This window comes from Protopterus annectens, chromosome 3.part1 (genome assembly GCF_019279795.1).
Source record: "Protopterus annectens isolate FY-2018-M chromosome 3.part1, PAN1.0, whole genome shotgun sequence".
NCBI lineage: Eukaryota > Metazoa > Chordata > Ceratodontiformes > Protopteridae > Protopterus > Protopterus annectens.
Genome location: NC_056732.1, coordinates 1,150,031,205 through 1,150,058,673, shown reverse-complemented (window position 1 = coordinate 1,150,058,673; position 27,469 = coordinate 1,150,031,205). Strand labels below are relative to the sequence as shown.

General features: G+C 38.1%; 1 protein-coding gene across 1 annotated transcript in view; it reads right to left on the bottom strand.

Annotated features, from left to right (window-relative positions):
* Positions 1 to 27,469, bottom strand: part of COL22A1 (collagen type XXII alpha 1 chain) — a 2,341,282-nt gene that overhangs the window by 1,057,072 nt on the left and 1,256,741 nt on the right. Inside the window, exon 16 of the mRNA XM_044067281.1 lies at positions 4,607 to 4,660. Coding sequence (XP_043923216.1) covers positions 4,607 to 4,660 — 54 coding nt within the window. The remainder of the gene's footprint in view (positions 1 to 4,606; positions 4,661 to 27,469) is intronic.

Below are 27,469 nucleotides of genomic sequence, written 5' to 3'. Positions count from 1 at the left end.
TAATTGGGGATGTTTCTGTATATAAAGGGGTTTCAGAAGATGGTATGCTCATCTGAAGAAGTTTTTGTGACGAAAATGCAGTGATACAGTTAATGCGTTCTGGATGTGTTTTACGTTTTTTTAATATTGTGTGCAATCAATAAAACAGTGGATTTTACTCTGGTGAACCTTCCAGTGCCTTATTTTTGGCTATCAGTTTACTTTTGGCACTTTTTCCACTTTCTTTGTTTACATCTGACACCTTCTCAAACCTATCACTTTGTTCTCAGTACAAGCACACCTAAATTTATGTATACATTCTTCTTACTTTCTCTAATCCTTTTCATTCTTAGCATTTTTTTTGTTTTCTTTAACTGTGTTATCTCTGTATAAATATGTTATGTATAATTATTTCTGTAATAAGGTTTTCACCCTGTGAATAAAGATTGCATGTTTTACTTATACTCTTTATGTAAGTTTGATTTACAAACAACAATCTGTAAAGTGCTTTTTTTATCATTTGTCTGTGATGTTTTATTTGTTTTCCACGTACAACCTATGCTAGGCATGAAACTGGCCATTTATAACAAGTGTCTTGGGGAAAGCAAACATAAATAAAATAAAAATGCGTTTGACCACTATAGAGGTTATGTGAGATTAATACTTTATTATTAATAATGCTATACACAGTGCAAAGAATTACACTTAAACATCGATCTGAAACTAACTCCTAGAAAAGAAATATCCACCATTAAAATGAACACCAGTGTGTGTGCTTTGAAGCAATGGGAAAATTATACAGTTTAATAAAGTGCAATCTTCTTCTTTATAGACATTGGAATTTGTAGGTAAATGTGAGAAAAAATGTTAATTCTGATTTAGGATATTTAAATATTATAACCTCTTAATTACTATGATAATACAAAGATGTGTTTAACCAAGAGCACCTTGGGACTTGTTATATGAAGAACTGAAAAATTAAGAAGTTGAAATAACTCATATTTTAGCTTGATGCATGCTTACTAAATATATTTTGAAGAATGTTGAAAACTGTATGTATTTAAGGATTAAAAAATTGTTACATGCTATTTCAAACATCTTAATTTATTATTTACTCCATATTTTAATTACAACAGCTTACATGCATACAAATCTTTCCAGCTCGGACATTAATGCCCTTCTAGCCTGCGAATATATTAAAACAGTTGCTTTCATAGTAAGTGTCCAGGCTGTTCTTAAAAATATCTAAACTAGTACTTGCTATAATGTAATTTGATAGTCATCAATAATGTCATCCGCTTTAATGGTACAAGGATATCCAGCAAATATCTATTCCATGGCATGTTGGAATACCTCACTGGCAGAACTGATCCCAAATGGCATCCTCAAAAACCTGAACCTCCGAAATGCTGTGCTGAATGTTGTTAATAAAGAAGATCCGTAATCCAGCAAGATTTTTCAAAAGGAGTTCTAAGCATCTAAAACTGAGAAAGAGTGGAATTTGGCATTAGTGCTGCTACCTCCTCTACTGTGCACATTGGGTGATGAGGATGTTTAAGGGCTTTATTTAAGTCTCTAGGATCAATGCATATCGGAATGTCATCTGAGGTTTTCTTGTGGGCTGCAAACATAGATAATGCCCATTTGGTAGGCTCTGCCACAGGAGTAAGAACACCTAAACTCACCATCCTGTCTAATTCTGCTTTTACTTTACTTTACATTGCTACTGGAATCTTACATACAGGGCTTATTATGTGGTTCAGCTTCATGGAATATGTAACTGAAAGCTTACCAGTTTCATCTTTGAAGATGTCAGCATATTCTTTAAAAATATGTTGTGGAAAACTGTTATTCTTGTTTGTAGTTATATGGCGAACTTCTTTATTGAGCAAAATCAGTCCCATTTGTAGGCTGTCTTCTAGGCCAAGTAATGACTGTACATTTCATTTGATAACACAGAATTGTAAATCATAGCTGTTACCTGGAGAATGGCAAAAAAGAACTACAGAGCCATCTGTCGGAATTTCTTCTTCACCGTAAGCACCTAGTTTTGAGCTCCTTGTTGAGTCAAGGTTCTCTCCTTCTTTTACTTTTATATAAGCTTTTGCTGACATGACATTACATTTGGATCCAGTACCTACTTTAAGCTGTATTGGCTTGCCATTAATTTATACAGTGCAAAATATTTCACTCTTTGCTGACAAGTGGGAATCCACTGTGTCAACTCTTTCGCCAACCACAGAAATACCATCAATATAAAAGGTTTCATCGCTGTCATTAGGGTCTGCTGCAGTCTCAATTTGATTCACTGTCTACTTTGGATAAAAATTATTGTGAGTCTGTGTTGATATGCAGAACTTTTTGAAATTACACTTTTTGCGTTTGTGAGACTGCTGACCGTAGGCTAAGCATTTTTCTCATATAGGTTCATGATTGCTTCCACAATTGCGACAATTAACAGTGGGAGGTAGTGTGGCATAGCGCCTCAGTTTACAATTATGAGGCTGTATTGTCTTAGTTTTTTGTTGCACACTGACATTTGCAGCAGCAGATACAGCAAGCATATTAGTATGTTTTTCTGTGATTTCATGTATCTGGCAAATTTTAGTAGCTTTGTTCAATGTTGACCCCCTATCACGTAGTAGAATTTTCCTCACTGTATCCTTATTAATGACACATACAAGACCGTCCTTTATTAAATCATCTTGTAGATCCCCAAATCTGCATGTCTTTGTTTTATTTCTTAAGTCAGTAACAAATGCTTCAATTGTTTCTCCAGGCTTTTCACTTCTTGTATTGAATTTCTGCCTCTTCATCATTATATTTGTCTGGGGGTTGCACAGTTCTCAAAATGTATGTTTGAAGCATTCTGGATCTTCATGTGTTTCAGCTTGAGCAGTGACACAGTGGTTTTCTCCCTCTCCTGCAGAAACAGCAGGTGCGTACACAAAAGAATGTTCTCACTTGATAGCCTCTTAGCCTGCCAAATTGAGAAGTATAAATGCTCATGTGCATGCGTCTTTGTCTGAATGTGCAGCTGCTATGGAAATATCATATTCTTGTGCAACCACACACCAATTCTCCATAAAACTGCCATCAAACACCAGTGGTTTGGGTCTATGAAATTCTTTCACCATGCCGTCAATGTATATTCAATTACCTTCTTGCACTTCAGTTGCTCGTTGCACATTGTTGAGACTTTGTTACCGACAACTTCTGCCACCATTTTGAATGACGAGTTATCAGCAGTTTATTGTACACCCAACATAAATCAAACTGCATGCCCGTCCAGAACTTGCTTAGTACCACCCCCCACCAATGTCCTTAACTACAGTGGCTGTTAGGGTCCAAAACACAGAACATAGTCACTGTTCTACATTCTCCACATTCCTTCTGCAGTTTTTCCGCTGAATGCATCACTTCTATTAGTTTTACATAGTGACTGTTTTGCTTCCATACAATCTGTAATTAATCTTCTATGTATTGCTTTAGATTTCAGTTTTGCAGAATTATCAAGCAGCAAATTAATTACCCTTAATAACCCTGTGATCACTGCACATCAATGGTGGTAAAGCTTGACAGAAAGTAACAGTAATTTATTTAGGAACGCAAACAATGCCTAGTACGTTCAGTTCCCTTGTAGGTTTTTTAATAATCAGAAGCAATTGTTGTGCCTGAACGTACGATGCAAATAATTTTCTTACTAATGCTGTTGAATCAATATTATTTTAGTCTGTTTCTGGTAAATTTAAGTCCCCAGCCACTAATATTCTTTCCTCCTGTGTTTTGTGCAAGAGATCTATGACTTTGGTGGTCTTTACACTCCAAGAAGTGTTATATGTTGCAGGGTTAAACAAAGAAAATGACCACCCTGGAATAATGTACTATTTACGCATGACAATGTAAGGCAATCTAATAGTCCAGCAATTAACTATCAACCAAATTCCTGTTGGTGGCTAACAGTAAACTGAACAATATAAAATAAATCATAAAGAAGCAATGCAAAAGGTGCCCTCAAGCATGAAAAATCCAAATAAATACATCAAAGAAAAAAAAATAGAATTTATTCAAACTAGTATTCAGGCAGCTCTCTATCTTAAGGGTAATCTATGAAAGGCAGTTTCCATGAACGTTAGTCAAATACATTTAGTGTTTTGAGGATGTATATCTATTTATTCTGTTTTTTTATTATTATTTGCACAATATAGCACTCTTAAACGTGATGACTGAAAATATGCTTTCACTGCTTTCCAGAAAAAAAAATACAGTATATAATAAGATTATAGACTTTTTCCCCTTTAGTATATCCTTTAGTATAGAGATGAGGATAAGAGGGTAGCTAGATAAAACTCAAAGTTAGTTAATTGCACTGCTGAATAAGATGAAACAAACTGAAAGTTTAATTTTAAGTTTGACTCATGATTTTCAAGCAGTTTTACATTTTGTGAAAGTACAGCTCATGTAAGCTGTGGATTTTTATAAAACTCCACAGAAATCATTATTTTTCTCAAGTTGATTTAGAACTATGGCACAGACGTACATTTTACACAATGAAAAGAACAAACTTGCACATTACTAAAATGCTAGTTTAAACTAAATACAAGGTGATGTTCAAACACTGACTTACATCTTTTCCAGGGGGGCCTGTGCTTCCGGGTAATCCAGGAGGTCCTCTTTCCCCCTAAAGAAACAAAAATATACGTATAAATATGTAGCTGATAGTATGAGTTTGTATAATAAAAAGGTTCTTACACATAAAATCAGAAAACTGCTGTTGTACTTAATACTTTATTTTCATTCCATCATTTCTAAAATGGCTGCCCCTGACTAACCATTTCTAGTAATTTGATGGAGCATGTATCCTTGCTTCCCACCTCACTTGGCACCACTACTGTTGCTTGGATTTCCTTCAGGTGCTGAATTACCAATATGTCGTTCCAGCAGTGAGGTAGGGAGACTGTTAGGCCTACAGCTGTTTTCAAATGATTAGTGTATATTGACAGAAAAGTTAAATCGTTGGATTCTTTCTCACTGCAATTTACCTCAACAACATGAGAAGCAGAGGATGTGCACATGTAACGAGACCATCTTACCTGTGAAGTTTGTACATTCAGATTCAGCTTTACTTATTTCACTATTGTAACTAGTGCATGGCCAAAGTAATTAGAAAAGCCCCAAGTGATGCAAGCCTGAGTGAAGTGAAGAAAAAAAGGAATAAGGGACTCAAGCTGTGTTTCATGCAAATGTACTTATTTATTTATTTAGACATTTGTTAACCAGGTGCAAGAGCCCATTTTCAGCAGAGGCCTGGGGAAAAAGCCCCATGTATATACAGATTAATAATTACACATGGCAGTAGTTACAGGGCATTATTAAACATATATGAGTGTTTAATTACAAGTTTGGCACAATTAGATGGCTTAAGTAAATTTCAGATATACAACAAATACTACATGTAGTATGCGGTTCATCTGTACTTGTTACATCAGCATGGAGGGAGAAAGCAAGTAGAAGTTACAGGTGGTGAAGTAAATTGCAAGAAGAGAAACAGTGAAGGGTTAGTGCAGTTGATAAAGTGGAGGAATAAGTTGAGAAGAGTTTAGACAGGAAGTTTAGAAGGGAGAGGTTAGTTGAGTGAGGAAAAGTGAAGAAAAGGCACAATAAGAGATTTAATTAGGCCTTTGGCAAGTACAGATCCATGATTTAAGTAGTGTTTCAGTTAATACTTTTTTGAAACATTTTGTGTGAGGAATATTTCTAATGCTCAGTGGGAGTTTATTCCATGCTAAGACTACTGAGTGGCTATACAATATTTGTCCTATGGCCCTTTTAGGCTTATGGACTGCCAGAAGAAATTGGTCAGAGCTTTGCAGAGAGCAGGTAGGGGTATACAGGCATATGAGGGAAGAGATGTCAGGCAGGAAGTGAGTTCATTGAGTATGGAGTGAATAATGGACAGTTGGGGAGTAAGAGGTGATGGAGAATTCAAGCCAGTTTAAAGTCAGTAAGGAATGGCAGTGATGAATGCTGTGGGGTTAAGTCAGTAAGGAATGGCAGTGATGAAAGTTGTGGGGTTAAGTCAGTAAGGAATGGCAGTGATGAATGCTGTGGGGTTAAGTCAGTAAGGAATGGCAGTGATGAATGCTGTGGGGTTAAGTCAGTAAGGAATGGCAGTGATGAATGCTGTGGGGTTAAGTCAGTAAGGAATGGCAGTGAAGAATGCTGTGGGGTTAAGTCAGTAAGGAATGGCAGTGATGAATGCTGTGGGGTTAAGTCAGTAAGGAATGGCAGTGATGAATGCTGTGGGGTTAAGTCAGTAAGGAATGGCAGTGATGAATGCTGTGGGGTTAAGTCAGTAAGGAATGGCAGTGATGAATGCTATGGGGTTAAGTCAGTAAGGAATGGCAGTGATGAATGCTGTGGGGTTACGTCAGTAAGGAATGGCAGTGATGAATGTGGTGGGGTTAAGTCAGTAAGGAATGGCAGTGATGAATGCTGTGGGGTTAAGTCAGTAAGGAATGGCAGTGATGAATGCTGTGGGGTTAAGTCAGTAAGGAATGGCAGTGATGAATGCTGTGGGGTTAAGTCAGTATGGAATGGCAGTGATGAATGCTGTGGGGTTAAGTCAGTAAGGAATGGCAGTGATGAATGCTGTGGGGTTAAGTCAGTAAGGAATGGCAGTGATGAATGCTGTGGGGTTAAGTCAGTATGGAATGGCAGTGATGAATGCTGTGGGGTTAAGTCAGTAAGGAATGGCAGTGATGAATGCTGTGGGGTTAAGTCAGTAAGGAATGGCAGTGATGAATGCTGTGGGGTTAAGTCAGTAAGGAATGGCAGTGATGAATGCTGTGGGGTTAAGTCAGTAAGGAATGGCAGTGATGAATGCTGTGGGGTTAAGTCAGTAAGGAATGGCAGTGATGAATGCTGTGGGGTTAAGTCAGTAAGGAATGGCAGTGATGAATGCTGTGGGGTTAAGTCAGTAAGGAATGGCAGTGATGAATGCTGTGGGGTTAAGTCAGTAAGGAATGGCAGTGATGAATGCTGTGGGGTTAAGTCAGTAAGGAATGGCAGTGATGAAAGTTGTGGGGTTGATTTGCAGCAAATCTGGCAATTTTGTTATATGTGAGTTTGAGCTTGGTCATTAGGGATGATTGTAAGCTGGTCAGGATAGGTGAGGCATACAGAAAGCTAGGAGGAAGATACCCATAGGCAAGAGATGGTCTAGAGTCATTTGTGAGGTATTTTTTATTTTGATAATGAAGTCCAAGTTTTTGATGTGTCTTTTTGACACAGATTAATATGTGAAGTTCAAACTTAGGTTGGTCATCAATGACTGCACCCAACAGTTTAGGTGTGTGTCGATGTTTATGATATTGTTGCTGAGTGATGAGATGGTAAATGATGTTTTGAGATGCAAAATGGACTTTAGGAGATACAGAAGTTTTTTTCTTAGGATTAAGTATGACTTGATATTTAGTAAGCCATTTTTTGCCAGAGTGAAAGGTGTTTTGGGTAAATAGTTGGAGGTCAGAAGGGTTGTCACAGATGGAGATGATAGTAGAGTTGTCAGCATATTGTATGACTGTGGACTGAGTACAGGAAATGTGAAGATACGTAGATAAATGGCAGCATCATGAGCAAAAATTACATTTTGCTCTATATAAGTACTAAAAGAAGCCAAAGAAGTGAGCACACATGTATATGTGGTTGTCTGCAAGTGTGTGCGACATGCATGCATGTATGTATGTATGCTTTTATTTGTTTGTGAACATATGTGAAATCAATATCTGCTGCAGAATTCTACAGGATTCTTCCACAAGAAGCATTGCAGCTATATTGTCTAAAAGTACAAAGTTAGTAAAAACATGGCAAGCTGGTGGCAGCTGAGGAATATAATTAGTGATACAGCAGGTGAGTTACTATCATATGTGTAAACCTGAAATAATACAAGAAGAGCGCTCCTGCCATATGACAGATAAGGCTGAAGTCTTGCAGTCATGTCCAGGTAAAGACTAGGCAGAAAATGACTGTGATGATGATGGTGGTGATGATGATGATAGTGGTGGTGGTGATGATGATGATAGTGGTGGTGGTCGTTATGATGATGAGGATGATGATGGTGATTATGATGATGATGATGATTATGATGGTGATGTTATAAGAGAATGTCAGTCTGTGATAGTGATGACAACATTGCTGGTACAGAACTGGAAGAGACTAACAGTCTCTAACAGAAACAAATTCTCGCTGTGTGTTCTATTATAGTCACACAGTGTAAGCATTCAGATAAGTAGCTGTGAGGCCTCTGTTGAAGACTGCAACTGTTCTTGTAGCAGAAATTGTATTCTCAAAGATTAACTATGGAAATCTCTACCATTTCCATTGTCTCTACTGTTAGGGTCTGTACACATGTAAGTTTATATCTATTAAAGCTGAAAGCCTTCATTGATGTCTACATAATTTTATGGGTCTTCCACTGTCAGTAGTTTTGCACCAGGGACATATGTGACTCTGTAATCACAAGAGAAGATTTTAATGTATGTAGGCTTTCAGTCAGTCCATCAGCCGTACTGCAAAATTGGTCATACATAAGTGCTCTACCATTGAGCCAGGATTAATTGAACTGAGCCTACCCCCAATAAATAAAGAGCAATACAATCCCTGTGTGCCCCCCACCAAATACAAAACAATATAATCCATCTGTGCCCCCACCAAACACAGAACAATACAGTCTCTTTGTGCCCCCACCAAATACAGAACAATACAATCCCTCCATGCCTCCCACCAAATACATAACAATACAGTCCCTATGTGCCCATCCCCACCAAATACAGAAAAATACAATCCCTCTGTGCCCCTAGCAAATACAGAACAATACAATCCCTCTGTACCCCTACCAAATACAGAATAATACAGCCCCTCTGTTCCCCCCACCCAATATGGAACAATACAATCCATCTGTGCCCCCAACTAAATACAGAAGAATATTATCCCCAATGGTGCACTGAGGGTAAAATTAAGTGAACAACTCCTTTTAGTCATGAGTGGAAGTGTTTAGTGACTGATGATCTGCTGGCTGGGGAGCACAGCGGCACAGCATATATAATTCTCACCTCACAGCAAGAGGGCCTCTGGTTTGATTCTTAGCTGGGGTGCCTTGTGTGAAGAGTGTGCATGTTCTCCCTCTGTTCATGTTGATTTTCTTCAGGTGCCCCAGTTTTCGCTCACATTCCAAAGACTGTGCAGTATGTGGACTGGACGCTCTAAACTGACCATAGGTGTGATTACATATGTTTGTAGTATGGTAGAAAAATCACAGCAGGGCTAGCAAGCCAGTGATATAAACCTTGGTTCTAGATAAGTGTCACTGTTGAAGTGACACCCTGACCCCATGTACAAGAATAAGATAAGGAGTTGTGGATGGATGGATCTGCTGGCTACAGGAGAACCCTGTAAGCAGTTTAGTCAATAGTGAAGTGATTGCAGAATGAGAGGGCTGTGGTGTGGGGGAGTGGCACTTCCTGAGTCACCTGACTGCTACATGACTAAACCATGCTGCAGAAAGTTCCAAGAGACAGACAAATAACTTTTTTTAATTAGGTGATATTAAATAATGTGAGAATGGGAAGGGAATCTAATAATTCCACGACTGCAGATTGTGTTTCATTTCTCAGAATAATAGAGAGGCAGAGGTATGAGTTATGATGACCCAGGATGGCCTGTTGTAGTGCTTGATGAGAATGGAAGACTAAACCACTTTGTAAGGGAGGTGTTTGTCCCATTTTTTGTGGGGGAAGCTAAGCTTGGTTCCAGTGATTGTGGTTCAAATGTTTGATCAGTGCTGCTAAGATGACACTCCAATGAGATGGGTTTCTCAGTTGGCAAGAACGGTGAAGCCCTGATGTGGTAAGGCAAACAATTCTATGACCTCAAAATTTTCACACAGCCTTACATTTGACACTGTAAGAAGATGTTCCTCTTATGTCACGGATTGTGTATTATTTGCATTTGAATCAATAGTTAGAATATTATTAGTTTAGTTTTGTACCAAACCATGTCACTCCCCATGTTACTGGCCTTTCATTCTGCATATCTTTAACTTATAAATCTTAATTTTTGCACTGGCTTCTCAAAATCTGTAATGAGAATAACACGCATTTCTCACACATTATTTGACTGCTAAATACACTCTGTGCGCATTTAATGTGAACCTGCCTAAATATTGCACAGGAAAACACTACAAGGTTGTCACGTACACTTTTCTTAACTGATAATAGTTGCATGTAGACTTTGCACAGAAGGCAACCTGGTTAAGAATCAGACTGTTAAACTAAGAACTTTGATGTTACACACACACCTCTCAAGTGTCTAAATTTTCACAGAATGTCCAGATTTTTGCCTCACATTTTCCCCTGTTCTTAAGAAAACACCAGTAAGTTGAACAACAGACTTAGAATGAACAAAAACTTACATAATGCATGAAACTCAAACGGCCAGAATAACCAGGACAAATTTTATTAGAACTATTGAGCACATTTGTTCCAATTCAAGGAACTTCATCAGAACAATAAATAAATACAAAAATCACATTTAAAAATACCAAAAACCTTGTCAAATGTTCAAAATACACCAATACTAAATACACTCTCATTAACGAATCAAATAATTACATAATATAATGTTTGAAATTTAAGATAGCATTAAATGAGCATGCATCATTAAGTCCAGCAAAACTAGTGGCATTTAATCTTAGTTGCCATTCATATTCACATTTCCTAAATGTTCTCCTGTAACTAAACCCCGCCATGTCCACCATTTTATGTTAGAAAAACATCCAGGAAACTTAAAGAACAGATCTATGCGTACTTGGCTGATATTCGTAAGCAAAAATTAACTAATGCACCTTATAAGCAAATTGAAAAGAGAAATTCACACAGGTTTGGTTTTCTTGTTATTGAGCAAGTTCACAGAGATTCGCAGAGTTTAGTTACAGAAGAACATGGTTTGTGTGTGTTCGCTGCAGCAAAGATGAACTGAGGACAGACTTGGCTAATATTTATTTTTTTACTGACAGACTCCCAGGAGGTTTTCATGACATGGAACTTACTTAATAAAATGTGTTAGCATATTAACCTTGCAGACATCAGAAGCCATCAATGTAGACTTAGCTCAAACACCACCCTACCCATCAATCATATATCAGTCTTCCTCTTTGCCATCACATTATACAAATTAGTCTTCCTAAGCTTTTGCCTCTTCTTGCCTTTGTACTTAACAGAATCATAGTCACAGAACAATGCAGTAATTTTACCCCTTCTACTGTAGAAACGGCCTTGCACAAGATACGTTGTGCTGTGTGAAATACCCTTCCTTCTATAGTTAGAAATGGTTCTTAACTCTTTTGGATCCAACCTCCTTACCCACTTGATTGATTCTGCATACTGAAGATGCTTTGGTATACCTCCTTACTACTCTCACACATCCCTTAATGTCCAACATTTAGATCACTGTTGCAGTAGCCTAAGCTATTTGGGTTGCATCCTAGTCTATGATATGACCACTGGCCATCTTTTAAAGATTTAGGGCACCTTTCATAATCACAAATTGTCAGTGGCTTGAGCAGAGCCCTATAAAATGGCAATATTGGTGCTAAGAGCTTCAGAGCTAACTTAACCCTCGAAGGGAGGCTGTAAGCCTGCAACACCCTGCACCAAATAGTGAAAACACCCACTAGAAGCTCCAACATACTGGACCTCGTACTCACAAATCTGGAAGAACACTGCACACCCCAATGTCTCGTCCTCCCAAGTATAAGTCCCACCGTAAAGCTGCCGCCTTTAAAATCAAAATCAACTCTGCAATCCCACTAAGACTAGTAACATTTAGGAAAGATTCCAAGGCAAACCACCTTTTATTAAGCAATGAATTGTCAAAATTTAACGCTCCTACAAACCCAGAGAACACAACAGACTATGCTGAACTGCACTGAGAAACTCTTTACAGCTATGTAAATATCTGAGGCTGCTGTACCTACCAGAAATAATCCCAGAACTAACCCCAGAAACAACCCGTCCTGGTAGCATCCCAGATTAAGCCGGATATACAACAAAAAGGAAAATAATTGTCATAAAGATAAAAACTCTCTCACAAACTAAATAGGCAACCAAGAGGGCTAATTAAGTCAAATAAAGTGAACTTTGAGGTTAGGATAGCCTCCTAGGTGATAGACAACCATAAGACTTTCTTCAGCTAAGTCAGAAACTTCAAGCACAGCACAGAGCAATGTGCTGAACGGGTTGTTAAAGGTGCCACATTCACTGACCCTGGCAATAAAGTTAAACTGCCAGTGGACAAACTCAGTTCCAGCTTTATCACTCTCTTACCCCAACCATCTCTCAACAAATACTCTGTCATAACCCCTTCAACTATACCTAGGGAGCACATATTGGCTGCGCTCACTAATGTCATTGGGCACGATAACATCCTGAGTTGCCTCTTGAACAGTCTAAAATATGACTTATCAGGACCCCCAGAGTCACTGTTTAGCTATTATCTTACAAGCAGCTTTGTACCATGAGAATGTAGAACTCCAATGGTCATCCCCTTTCATAAGGTAGTACCTTCAACAGATTCTGGAAACTACAGACCAATTTGTCTCATTAGTCTTTTTTGCAAAGCCATGGAAATTATCAACAAGTACAAAGGAGACCTCCAGACCTGGATCCATCCCGGTTTGGCTTTGTCAGAAGAATGTCATGCTTACTGAACTGGTGGACTTCATTGAACAGGTTAATAAGGCAATGGATGTGGGGAAATGGTGCATATTGCCTACCTAGATCTGGCTAAAGCATTTGATACAATGCCTCACACTGGCATTGTCAAAACCCTATAAAACTAGGCATAAACCCCTTTACAACATGCTGAGCAATTAGTTGGCTCTCAGGTAGGGCACAAGAGGTTATGACTGGTGAGGCCACCTCCACAAAGAGGCCAGACACTGGTGGAGTTCCTCAGGGCACTGTGCTGGGCCCACTCCTCTTTAGTATTTGCTTCTTGTAATCAAAGCCAGTGTCAAAGGCCTCTGAATGACCAAGTTCACAGATGATTGCAAACTGGGAGCAATCATTGAATCAGCTCAAAATGAAAACACCTTTCAGGAAGGTCTAATGTAGACAAACGCTTTGTGCCAAAACCATGGCTTAAAACTCAATGCCCAAAAATGCATTATAGTACCTTTTTGGAAGTCAGCCACTCTGGTAACTATGTTATCAATACAACACCCCTAAAAGTTGACTCACTAGTCAGAGATCTGGAAACTCATGTAGACAGTAACCTAGCCTTCAATCAACATATGTTCAAGCCAGAAGGAAAATCTCTCTGTTGCTCAGCTTATAAGTCATGACATGGCATCCAGGTCCAGAGAGGTCATCTTACTACTGCACTCAGACCTCATCAAATTCATCATACAGTATAACGTCTTCTTTGGTATGTACGTGACACATGCAGTAACTAGAACACCCACAAAAGTTCCTTACAAAAAGAATACAGGGAGTAAACAAAATGTCTTATGGTGATCGCCTCAAAGCCCTATTTCCTTAGTCTGTAGCATATAGACTACTGAGAGGTGATATTTGCCTGGTGTACAAGGCATGCCCAGACCATGTTTGGATGGACTTTTTACAAATCAACAAAAGAAACAGCATCAGGACTGCAAGATCAAAAGACCTAAATTTTGTTTGCAACATAAATAGGACATGTTGGGGTGACAGATATGTTTCTCTGTGAATTCCTATTCTCTGGAACAAGCTTCCCATTCATGTGAAGTAGAGTTCCTCCCTAACCCTTTTTATGCACAACTTGGACAAATGAATGGGCAATCAGAAATCTACCTTTGGTCTGGCGCCTATGTCTCTGATGGACAGAGGTAGTAATTAATCTCCCCTTACATAAATCAAAGTTATGGGTCACATTTGGGTTGCACAGCTATACTTAGTAGGGCCCAAGTGGTCATTAGTCTAGTATACAACTATGGACCTATGAAAAAAAAAAATGCTATGAAAGGAACTATCAAGCTAACCAATGTAATTATACACTCAACCTGGCAATACATCTAAAAAGACTGACCGAGGGGACTGGAGGGGGTAGGGTGGCTACTGTAACAGTAATTCATTAGAGCATCTACTATTGCGGCAACTTTACATATACAACTGTCCCATGTTCCACATTTAGATCACTGTTGCAAAAGGAAAATGAATCCAGTTTGTACTGCCTTGTGAAAGTACACACAGAGGATGAAGTTGCTGCCTCTATAAATTCATAGATTCATAGGTGATTACTAGGCTAACAGTCCCTGAGGGCCCATTTTAAGCCAAGCCTTGCTTCCCAAATATATCTGACAGGTTGATAGTTTAAGGTTATTTAATAGGGTAATTTGTAGATGTAGGCATGAGTGAACAAGCATTTACAGGCTGTTTTTATCTATCAGAGACATAGGTGCCAGACACTAGCAGATCTAGGCAAGGATATAACCCAAATAGCTTTGGCTACTGTTGTACTGCTCTGTTAGAACATCTGCATTTCTACCTTGGCATTTTTCTGTAGTTTTTCTCACTTTTAAATATTAAATAATATCATACATCACCATGTCATAAATTATTTCCTCATACTCATAACCAGCTTTAGACACCAGCGAACCCTGCAGCCACCGGGGTCACATCATCCTGGGGAGCCCCAACCACAACAAATTATCTTATTTTGATATTTTGGTACATGTTTGTCAAACCAATAAAAGCTAGTACAGCAATATTGTGCACTTAATAAACCACATCGATAATAATAACACTTATTTATACCTCTCTTAAAAATTCAAAGATATCTCTGGTTATATTAAGAGTGTTTTGTCAAGTAACAGGTGAGGTCATTGTTTCTTTTACTTTTCCTCACAGACCTCAACAGTGTACTAAGAAGGCTAGTATAGCAAGTGTAGAGGCAGTGCACTCTCTAGGAAAAACAAAGTGGAATACATTACTGTAATCATTGTTTTTTTTTTCATTTTCATTATAATCACATATTGGCAACATATACAGCTGGCTGCCTTTCAGGGGTAAGATTGAGGAGTAAGGAGGCATGCAATGTATATGTATAAGAGCAGTCATTTGAAATATGTCTATAGTCATTTAAACCTTTGTTTTCATCCTAATCTAACACCACAGGGATGCGTGTACAGTGACTGTCTTTTTTTTTTTTGGGGGGGGGGGTGGAAAGGCAGGCAGTGTTCCCAGAGAGGATTTGTGTATCCTCATAGCAATTCACTTCTTAGTTTATTGTGAGCTACTATTTTGTAAGCCTTGAACATTAAGCCCTGGGCATAAAGTATGTCTTCCTTGAAGGAGTAAAGTAAGACTGAAATTATTTTCTTATTCACAATTTTTGTTTAGCCCACCATTGAATTAACAAGTTGGGAAAATGCTCTAAAAGGCATCCCAGGGCATCTATTACCCTATGGTTTCTGGAGACCCCATCTTAATTCAGTTATTTCCTAAATGGTTGAACAGCAACACTGCAATTATTTTGTTAATCATAATTTCTGTTCAAGCCATCATTGGATGAAAATGTTGTGTAAAGAAAAAAAAAATAAAATGTACTTCACAGCATATAGAAAGCAATGGTTTCTTGAAAATGCTGAAGATTAAGGCAAAATGTGTGAACAGGAAGGGAAAAAAATAATGTGCATGGTGTTGGGAACCTGAGATGGGGGAAAAAACAAAGATTCACTGAAGGAAGTGTGTGTGTGCATGGGGGTAACAGTAGGTAGTGCCTAGGGCACCATTTCAATTAAGTCCATCCCTGTACCGAGAGTTGTTGCAGTGTATCACAGTTTCTACTAAATGCCAGTATCTGTGAATGTCCATCTGTGAGATAAGCCAACATAGTGTGGTACACAGGCCTATCAGAATGTAAAAGCATTGTAGTTACAAGACAGTCTGAGTCCATGGGTCCAAGTCAGAAGATTGAAAGTTCAAAAGACTGAAAATCAAAAATATTTAAAACTCAAAACATCAAAAACACCCCTCCATGGAAGGAATCTGTGCCCTCCGTGCCCCCTGCTAATTATATATACCAACTCCAAGATCACACAACACTAGAGAATGGCAGCACTGACAGGGTAATATTTAGACTGAACTGTATGGGGGCCACCAACTTGACATTTTTTGGGAGCCCCCAAAAGGCTAACACTGGCCTTGCTTGTATTGTTTAATAATCAGGCTTTCTAAGACCATGATAATAATGTACGTATTTGCTGAAAATGTCTAGCCTTTGCAGACCTACTTTTTTTGCAGTCACTGGTGTTGAATACCTAACTTGCAGAGGTACTGCTGTGGCACAGTGTACCAATGAGCACTCTCTCTCTCTTCCACTCTGATCATATTACCTGAGTGTCTCCCTATATTTGGACTAGAGGTCATCAACTCATATCCCTTGTGAGGTGTTGAATAGTTGGTGGAGAGCACTGGGGCTTGAGAACTGCCATGCTTACAAGCAGAGTTTATAGATTGCTTGTTTTATTTCCTTTGTCCCTTTTGCTCATTTCTCTATTTACATGTTGTGCTTTTTTTCCAAGGATGAACTGAGCAGTGAGATATAGTTATTAGGAGTGGCACTGACAGGGCCCAAGGTGGGAATCACCACTGAGTCTCACCAGTCAGTCTTGTAGGTCTCTACCCAAGTGAGAATGCATGGCCCACTCCTGTCTACCTGTGTCACTCTGCAGGGAAAAAGTAAGTGGGCTTAGACACTTCATTCTTTCCCTGTCCCCTTACCATCCCCACTATCCTGCCAACTCCATGAGTTATGTGAGCCACTATAAAAACTCAGTCTGCCTGTGGCATAGTCATAGCTTTATTCCTCCACACCAAAGGAGCAGGCTTTGACACATATACAGTTAACCTTTGGAAGATTAACTGCAAGAATGTTAATTTTACTGTCCTAATTGTGTGCTTTTGGCATGAATTGTTCATGAGTATTGTCAGTGAACCTGCCCACCTGTTTGGTTAACAAATGTAAAATAATAAAAAAATATATATATACATCTTTGTGCTCCAAGGGATGTTGGACTGCTTTACAGATTTGCCTAAAAGAGGGATAATTGTTGTGATCAAGCTGCTTAATTTTATGACTATATTGCAGTACTGATCCTGATGGTGTACATCTGCAAAATAACAGATTACAGTAGCTCTGTTATATAACACAGCACTAAAGACTGCCATTTACTGTACATTCATCAGCCATGATAATACTGTGCTTGTGGACCAATGCACTAGCTACTTCTTAAAATCTTTCATTCTGAAATACTTTCAATGTTTATCATTAGATAACTGTTGCAGCAGAATGAAGTTACAGGAGACGTATCCTGCTTCTGGTTGCCTTCCTTCCACACTGTATTTACAATGAAGTATGAGAGCAAACATGCATAAAAGGGGATATAGCAGTGACAGAATTCAGAACTTTCTTGCCATTGAAGAGTTCTGTCAGATGTCTCATCTATATTGTCTCTTCAATTTTGGCATCTGGTATATATCTCTGCTTTCTGAGCATATATATATATATACTTGTTAGAGGACCTTCCTTTATTTTTTCACTGAATGTTGTTGTGATTTTTGTTCTTATGTCTGGCAGAAGGGGAAACTGCATGTGTGGTAGACAGATCCTATACAGAATTCCTAAGTGACCTCTATCTTCTCTTGAGGAATCACATGATGTCCATTCATATGATACTTACCTGTTGTTTACCTCAGAGAATATCCATAGTTGGTTGAACAGCTTAAACATTTTCTTCAAAAACTCACATATTCAAGCTTTTGCTCTGGCCTCCATGGCTGCTGTCTTTTCATCGAGCGACCCCCTTCAGGCAATGAAAAACAAGAAAACCATTACGAAGGGTACTGAAGGGGCCTTACTTTCAACCTTGATTTCCATCTGGGACTTACAAATCTGCTGTGCCCATCAGAGGGCCCTTGGACCATTAGTCCAATCTTCCTGACCTCTCAGGTATTACACTACAGGAAGCTGCTAAGGTTCAGGAGTCAGACATGGCCATTAAGACCTAAAGGATGTGTGCCAAGACAAGATAGCATTGTTTTATTTTGTGTGAAGGGTTTGAGAGTATACTCAGGTTCTACTACAGGAGGAAATGGCAGCCTCCTTAATTGTGGTCTCAAAGTCCAAATCATGCAGACACTAATCTGGACACTCCTAAGAAGAAAAAAAAAAATCTCAAAACACCAAGCATCTTTCCCCCCTTCCACACCATTTAACATCAAGGGATCTCAAAATGAATTGTACAATTTTGACAGAGTGTATTTTAGGGATTTTCAATCTATGCAATCCCCATCTTTAGTTTCCTTTCTTTCTAACAAGATAAAGACCCACCCTTCTTCTGAGGAAGAGTTACTCACACTGTGAGGAGGAAGGATTGCATCTCATTTATCCTCTTTGGTTCCTTATGAGTCAGAATCTGAGGAAGATATTTCTTCTCATTCTCCTCTTTAGGAGATTTAATTTTCTGATACTATTTCCAAAATGAAAAATGTAGTTAAATAGGAAGAATGAAAAATATTAACAATACAGAAGGGGTTGCATGACCTCCGCAATGTTGATTCCATCAAATCCCTGGTGGTACCACCAGTTCTTGGGACTTTGAAGGATGCTTTCAGTTCTGTCTACCCTTCTCCTGATGTTTGGCCCCTTGACCCAAGATACCTGACAGACTATAGTGCCTGAGTCCCACAAATACCTCTTCAGAAATTCTCTTGCAGATCCTGCTGTTATTTCCAGTCCCACATCCAGTGAAAAGTATATCAGGGCTTTCAATAAGTATAGCAAGAAGGCCTATACTTTTTCTGTTCGGTCCTTCAGAGCTATAAATCACCATACCTACATGGCAAAATACCTCCTTGCTATGTTTTCATATATGCAACAAATAATTTCTACCCTGTCTGCTTCAGATTTTAAATCTTCCCTTGCTAGCATGCTTTCATCTGCCTCTCAGGTCAGAAAACATGCCATCAACTGTTCTTACGATGCAGTTGACAAAGTTTCTTATGGTGTAGCCATGGATTGTATAGTGCTTACATATGCCTGGATCATTTTACAAAGTTTCCCTGAGGATGTTAAATCCCTGAGTCTCAATGCCCCCTTAAAGAAGAATATTTTTGGCAGCTCCTACTGAGGTCTTACAGCATTAGAAGAAAAGGGCAAGGTAATGCAGGGAGTAAAATCATTTTTTATATCAGTCTTTAAACTTAGGTCAGCTAGACTTTAATTTATAATTTATTAAATATGTTTTAATCTGTTTTTCATTTTCATTTTTAGTTTCTTCTTAAAAAGTGATTCTATTAAGGGTGCATATTTTACTTGCTTTTATATTACCTTGTCGAAATTTTACTGCATCGAAGAAATAAATGTCGAACACAATTGATCAATGCAATAAAATATCGAACGAGGATAAAAAAACAAAAAACAACGAAAAAAACTAAAGGGCGTAGGCAGGGGGGCACCCTGTACCCCCCACACCCCCCACTACTTAAGTATACCAACTCCGAGACTGCACTACATTGAGGTAAACGGAAATCTCCCCCTATGGAGATTTCTGTTTACCTGGCTGATATTCTTCGCTTTCAATATTGTCGTGCCGACAATATCAGATTTGATATCATCAGCTTACGACAATATAATATACATCCTTTTACTTTGGTCTTCAGTAATACAATTATTTTTATTAAGTTATAGACCTACTTCATTATTTAAATTCATATCAAGAAAATTGTTCAGGTAAAATTATAAAGGGCGAATGTTTTAAAAAAAGGTTCATGGTCACTAGAGAGTACCATAATTTAACAATTTAAGGAAAGGACATTTTTATACTATTTATTTATTTATTTATTTATATTTGTTGACCGGGAGTGTCTGACTGGACGTAGGTCCATTTTCAGCCGAGGCCCGGCAAAAAAGCTCCACAGTTAAAATAAACAGACAGTAGTTACACTGGATTATATAGCGATTAACAATTTACATAGCAATTGCTTACAACATATTTACAGATGAAGAACATAGTACATCAGTAGACAACTAGAATCTTTATCTGTGAAGTACATAACAGACATTAACAAATGTTACAATAAGAACTTCCTGCTGTATAATAAGTACTAGGCTATGAGCATCTGAGCTTGCTATAATCAAGGTAGTTAGTGGGGTGGAAAGAAAGGTAGTGGTTGGATGGGGTGGGTGATATTAGAGTGGGAGTTGCAAGAGCATAGCCAGCATGTTTTTAGGTGCACTTTTATTAAAGTTTTAAAGTGGGTGCATGATGGTATGGAGGTAATTGTGGGTGGGAGGGAGTTCCATAATTTGGCTATGGTGCAAGAGAATAGTATTTTAGAAGGTACATAAAGTGTTTTTGGTTGAAATGTTATGTTTTGTAAAACAAAATTAGTTATTATTATTTTTAATCGGTGTAATAAAATATATTTATATATATTTATAAATATTTATGGATTTTATATCATCCCTCTGTTTACTGAGCAAACAGATACATAATATAAAAATCATAAGTAACGGTTACCAAGTATGCAATTATATATAAATATATTAATTTCAAACAAGGTTTTAGATGAACTTTTGATGAAGAGGTAATTTATAGGTACATAATTACTTAACTGATGTTATTCGGTGATTGGTTTTAGCATATAAATGCATGTGGAAGTTTAACTTATTATCTGAAGAAGTCCTAAGTGTAGGACAAAAATGTTGTGATACTGTTAAGCATTTTATGTTTTAGTGTGGGATGTTTTAGTGTGCAGTTTTGTATTAAAGTTATTTTTTTTAATACCTGGGTTATTTGTGCAATTATTCACCTGCTACCTCTATAATGCCAAGTGTTTGCTGCAGTTGTTACAAGCTTTCGAGGGAGCCTGTAATTTGTCGGCACCGCAGTTGCCTCTGGTTAGAGAAGTTTTTTTATGTTACCAGTCCCTAACTATAACAGAAACAATTCCTTTCACCCTGGACGTTTTTCAGAAAATATTTTAAATCAGGGCAGCAAAAGTCAGGAAAGCAGCAATAAAAAAAAAAAAAAAAAAAAAAAAACACGAGAAAGGGACAACAAGAAAAGGGTAAATGGCCCCCAGGGTCTTTCTAATATAAAAAGAGAGAATGACTACCTAAGGTCTCCATTCCCTCCCTCGACTTCCCACACTGGCCAATTCTACTAAGTAGCAAGCAACCTATGTCTTTCTCCCTGACTTTTTGGAAACAAATAACAACTGATGCATGGCTTCTAGAAATATTCAAATGGGGTTGTGGATGGCAGCGGGTGACCATCCCTCTCATTCAGGTGTTTCCCTCTGTCAAAAAAGATCAAACTCGTTTCCTCAGATTCTGTATGAAATGTTAGCTCAATGGGTTATAGAGCCTGTTCCCCCTTCCCAGCAAAGAAAGGGAGTTTCTTCCAGGATTTCTCTGATACCCCCATAAAAGGCACATGGTGATCAATATTGGATCTTTCATTTCTCAATTCCTTTCTAAAACTCCCAAAGTTCAAAATGTTAATCCTACAGTCCCTGTTTACCTGTTGTCCATCTCAGTCCTTTCTAGCAACTCTAAATCTCAAGGATGCATATCATATTTCAGTACAAAACAAATCAAGAGTTATTTAAAATTCTTTCTGCCCCGATTACATTCTCATTTAAATTCTTATCTTTTAGACTTTTCACAGCTTCAGTGGTGTTTAAAAAATGCCTAACTCTAGTAGCTACATTCTGCAGACTTCAAGAAATTCACATTTATCCATGCTGGAAGACTGTCTCAATCTTAACCTGGAGAAATGTTCTCTTATTCCCAGATACAAGTTAACTTTTTGGGGATCTCTTTTGGACACTTTGATAGCACAGAGCAAAAATGTCACACAGACAAACCATATTGTCTTTTGGACACTTCTCTTGTGATGGCCTGTCTCCCTCCAAAAAAAAGGTGCTATGATGCTATATACACACCCATGACCTAATGAGTGACATTATTTGCTGGAGTGAGTGGCACTATCTTCTTAATACCTGTTGTATATCAACCCTTGGCATGTACTGTGGGGATAGGGCCATATTAAGGAAAAATCCCAACAAATCCTCATGACTGCTTAAATGATGGCCCTCTAGGTTAGCTATCACCCTGGTGTATGTTGAACAAATTGTTCAGTTGACTAGGATAGGGTCTGATTGTCAGCAGGCAACAGAGAAAATAGACTCTAAGAAAACAAAGAAAGCCCTTCTTCATTGCTAGGCAACCAGAAAAGTCTGTACTATCTATACTACAAAAAATTTAAAATCTGAATATGTAGAATCTCCAAAGTGGGAGCTCCAAGCACCAGTACAGCCACAACTAATGAAGAGGCTATAGATTAGTGTGTGTACCTTTAAGAGCTTTTCCAGTCCATGGGCACGTGCATTTAAGTACAGAGCAGCACTGATGAAGGCTAATTAAGCAGAAACCAGTTTGCTGTTGTGGTGAAATAAAGCTATGTTTGCTTAGTAAGGAATTGTGCTATTTATTTATCCATTCATCATAGTGTGAAGAGTGCTGGCTTGTGTGTTGGGGTATGTCAGAGATGGGATCCATAGTAAAACTTATTCAATACCACGAGGCACACAGTTACAATTGGAGGAATATACAGAAGAGAATCATCCAAAGCTCAAACGACTCTCAAACAGGTAAAAAAAAAAATTCAGGCCCTAAAACTCATGGAAATGATTTTTTACTCAACGAATATAAAACAAAGCATTCAAAATGTTCAAAACAACTTTCTAATTAAATAAAATGTTCAAAACTACAATATATTGATAAAAAATACACAAAATCCTTATAAGAATGCTTGAAATAACTTCTGAATCACATAACATGTATAAAAAAGAGAAAGTAACTGTATTTTTTCACTGTCTGCTTCTTTTTCTTAACTAAAGTTATTCAAAGTATCTGAAGTGTGCAAATTGTTGGCTAGTGTGTGCAATATATTACACTACAGTTCTTTCACAGAATACGATCATTTCAAAGAGTTTATGGTGCAGTTAAATATTTTTCATGTACCTGGTGTGTGTTTGAACATAATTACAAAGGCATTTTGTTGGCTTGGCAAAAGGATTTCGCAGACCTGGTCCACTTGTATTTGATAATAATGTTGCTGAAAATTAGAGAGTGTTTTAGCAAGAGTATGATATTTTCATACAGGCTGCTTTTTCTGACAAAGACACACATACAAAGGCATTTATTCTGCTTAATTTAGCTGGTTCAGAAGCCATTGAAAGAGAGTGATTTGTCTATGCCCCAGTTGTGTATTCATGGGAGGGAGAAAACTGCTATATTGTTATACTGGATAAAACGCAGGAAGACCTGAGTGCTTAAAATGTAAATTTAGAGAAATGTGCTACCCCCAAACGAATGTTACAGTGGAAAGGTATATATTTTACACAAGAGATCAAAAGCCTGTTGAAACCTTTGAGCATATATACAGTAACTAATTTAAAAAACAATACAAAACGTGCAGTGGTGATCTAAGAGATGAGTTGATAAAAGACAGGCTTGTGTGTAGTATTAAAGATGATGCAGTGAGAAATATTTTGCTTCAAGACAGTGATTTCACTTTGAATAAGGCCATAGAGATTTGTCATATATACACGCTTGCGGAAAAGCACATAAATATGCTTACAAATGAGAAAAGCATGCTTGCAGTGCCTTCCAGTGCTAACGCTGATAGTATGCAGCACAAGGTTAAAAAAAATAGAAGCCTATGGGTATAGTTGCTCCAGAAAAACTCAGAGCAGTTTCAGTAAAATCCAGGGCACACTCAGTAAAGCAGAGGTGTAACTCAGCGAAATCTGTGACAAGCCTCATAGTGGAGGTAGTCATGAGCCCAAGTGAGAGAAGTGCTTAGCTTTCGGTCAGCAGTCCCACACTTAAAAAGTAGAATCATTTTAAAAGGTTCTGCAAATCTAAAGGAGCACATTCTTTTATTAAAAGAGAACATTCAAAGAGGCAAATTGATCAACTAGAAAGCTGCAACCCTACTTTTTATGTTGATGGTGTGTCTGTGCTTGGTGAAACAGTCAATGCAGTAGATTTGTGGGCAAAGAATGAAGTATTTTGTACTCTTCTGATTAATGGGAGACCTGTAGAGCTCAAGGCTGACATTGGTTCAAAGTGCAATGTTCTGTCAGCAGAAGTGTTTGCCAAAGTTAATGCTGGTGAAAAGCTTGATCTGTCAAAGTGTGTGAAGCATGTTGCTTATGGTGGTGAAGAAATTCAAAAAGAAGGCTCAGTAGTGCATTCATGTTACTCTGCTGGGAACAGCTATGACTTGCAATTTTACATAGTCAAAAGGCACGTGCAGTCATTGTTAGGTCTCAGAGACAGTTTGAAAATGGGACTGCTTTAATTTAATAGAGAAGTCTACCATGTAAGCACATGTAACGCGAATTTTGCACAAACAATTTTTACTGACTATGCTGATCTTTCTTAAGACAATTTAGAAAAACTCCCAATTGTGTATTCCACAAAGTTAGGCCAAGAACTAAAAGCAGTCATCAGACCAGCACAGAAAGTTTCAGTAGCCACGCAAGGGCAGAGTCAAAACTGAGCTAGACAGAATTGGAGCATTTAGGAGTAATTTGTCCAGTAGATGAACCAACTGAATGGGTATCCTCCATGGTGGTAGCTCATAAGAAAAGCTCAGATGATACTAGAATATCTATTGATCCAAGAAATTTGAACAAAGCATTAAAACAACCTCATCATCCAATGCGTACAGTCAAAGAAGTTGCTGCTGTTATGCCTAATGCCACTGTTTTTTTCTGTCTTAGATGCAAGTTCATTTTGGCATATTTTGCTTGACCAAAAATCCTTCATTGCTGACAACTTTTAGTACACCATTTGGAAGGATTAGATTTTTAGGAATTCCATTTGGGATAAATTCTGCCAGTGAAGTCTTTCAACATGCGATGGAACAAATTTTTTTGGGCTATCCATGTCCTATGAATATGTAGATGATATTATTGTAGGAGGCAATGGTGAAGTCGAACATGACAGAAACCTTAGGAAAGTTCCAGAACATGCTCATGAGATGAAATTTAAGCTGAGTCCTCAGAAATGCAAATTCAGGCTACAATAAATTACTTATGTAGGTCATTTATTTACCAGATCAGGCTTACTGCAAGAACCTTCCAAGCAAAGTACAATTCCTGAGATGTCAGCTCCAGGCAATGCCACTTCTTTACAACATTTCCTTGGCATGGTCAGTTATTTGGGCAAGTTCATTCCAGATTTTAGTGAGGTTTCAGCACCACTAAGAGAGCTGACATACAAAGATGTAATATGGTTCTGGTTGGAAAACTACCAAAGAGCATTCAATGTCCTGAAACAGAAAATTGCCAATCCACCCACCTTAAGATATTATGATGTTCACAAACCTGTAACTCTTTCTTATGATACCTCAAAGTTTGGTCTCTCTTCAAGATGGTAGTCCAGTAGCCTATGTGTCCAGAACTCTAACCGAAACTGAGATGCAGCATGCTGAGATAGAGAAAGAGCTCTTGACAATTGTGTTTATATGTTCGAAGTTTCATGGCTGACCAATTCAAATCGAAACTGAAAACCAATATTTGGTCACCATTTTGAAAAAGCCAATGTACACAGTTTCCGTGAGATTGCAATGCATGATGTTAAAAATGCAAAAGTACAATTTGCACGTGGTTTACAGAAAAGGCAATCTTCTTTATCTTGCCGATACCTTATCTAGATCACCCAGGAAACCCACTGAACAGCATGAAAATGAGAAAACTGATTTTGACATCATGGAAGTGAGAAATTTGTTTTCCACATGCCTTGACGAGCTTAGAACTTACACACCTTTAGATCCAATTTTCTAGAAGCTCAACCATTTTATCAGTTGAGGATAGCCATCAAAACAATCTTGTTTACCACTAGAAGTGCAGCAGTATTTTCCTTACAGAAATGAGATTTTGATGAAAGATGGTATCATCATGAAAGGTCCAAGGTCCAAAAGTGATTGTTCCAAAATCCTTGCAACAAGAGTATATTCAGCTCTTGCATCGTGGCCACCCAGGAACTGATTCTACCAAAAGAAGGTGGGAGGACTAATGTTTTGGCCTTCTATGTCAAAAGACATTGAGAAAGAACTTTGGTATTAGTACACTCTTATTCAGCTTGGTTTGAGATTATCCCACTTTCTAATTTTGTGTCCAGTGCTGTCATTACTAAGTTGAAGAGACATTTTTCTGTCAATGGTAGTCCGCACAAACTCATTTCTGACAATGGTACACAGTTGACAAATCAATAGCCCAAGAAATTTGCCTAAACGTGGGACACTGTTCATATTACGAGTAGTCCTGAATACCCACAGTCAAACAGCTTGACCAAATGTGCAGTTCAGAGTGCAAACCAGCTGATGGAGAAATCTAAACGAGACAATACTGATGTTTGTCTAAATCTGCTTAATCTCACTACCAGTCAGTAAGAATTTGCTGATTCCAAGTGCTAAAAACAACAAAACAGTAAAAGCGCAATTCCTAAAGAAGTGTTTGTTCCAAAAGTCCTACTATGACAAAACCAGCAAGCCTCTGAATCCATTGAAAGAAGGAGAGATAGTGAGGATGCAGACAGAGAAAGGATTTGACTGAATAGGACCTGTGAAACATTTGTGTTGTGTTGTGAGAACGTACATCATTGAGTCACAAGAGATGGATTTCAGGTGGAATTGGAAGCATTTACTACCAGTCTCCAAGCCAGTGTTACAGCACCTTGCCTGTAATAGAGACTCTAATTCTCAGAGTGATTTGTCTAATGTTCTTGTTCCAGGGAACATTACATTGTCTGTTCCTGAAAGTATCCTTGAAAATCCTCAAGAAGAACATTCTTCAGTGACTGTCCTTGTTGCTAAACCCAGTTCTTATCATTACATTATGAGGTTAGGTCATACCTCAAGACCTAATCCCAAATACGCAGCAACCTGGACATGATTGTTTTTGTTTGTATATAGCTGTATAATTTGCATGCTCATTTAATTGTCATTTTTCATCCGTATAGCAGAGTAGTCAAAGAGGGAGGATGTAGGTCAGAATGTGTGCGTACCTTTAGGAGCCATTACAGTCTGTGGGCACATGCATATAAGTAAAGAGCAGGTGCAAGCAAGACTGCTGAGGTATAAGCGTGCATGTGTGTAGTAGTCAGTCAGTTTAAGTTTAATGTTCCATGTGTTTGTGTGTAATAAATGACTTAAATGAACACCCAGCCTCATCGTCTTATTTGAATACACAAGATGAGCAACAGAGGCATAGCATGTGCCTGGTATACTAGAAAAAAATGCCTACTATACCTACCCTAGAAGGGGAAATGCATGCTTGGTAGAGAGGTACAGCTACCTCTTATGAAGAGC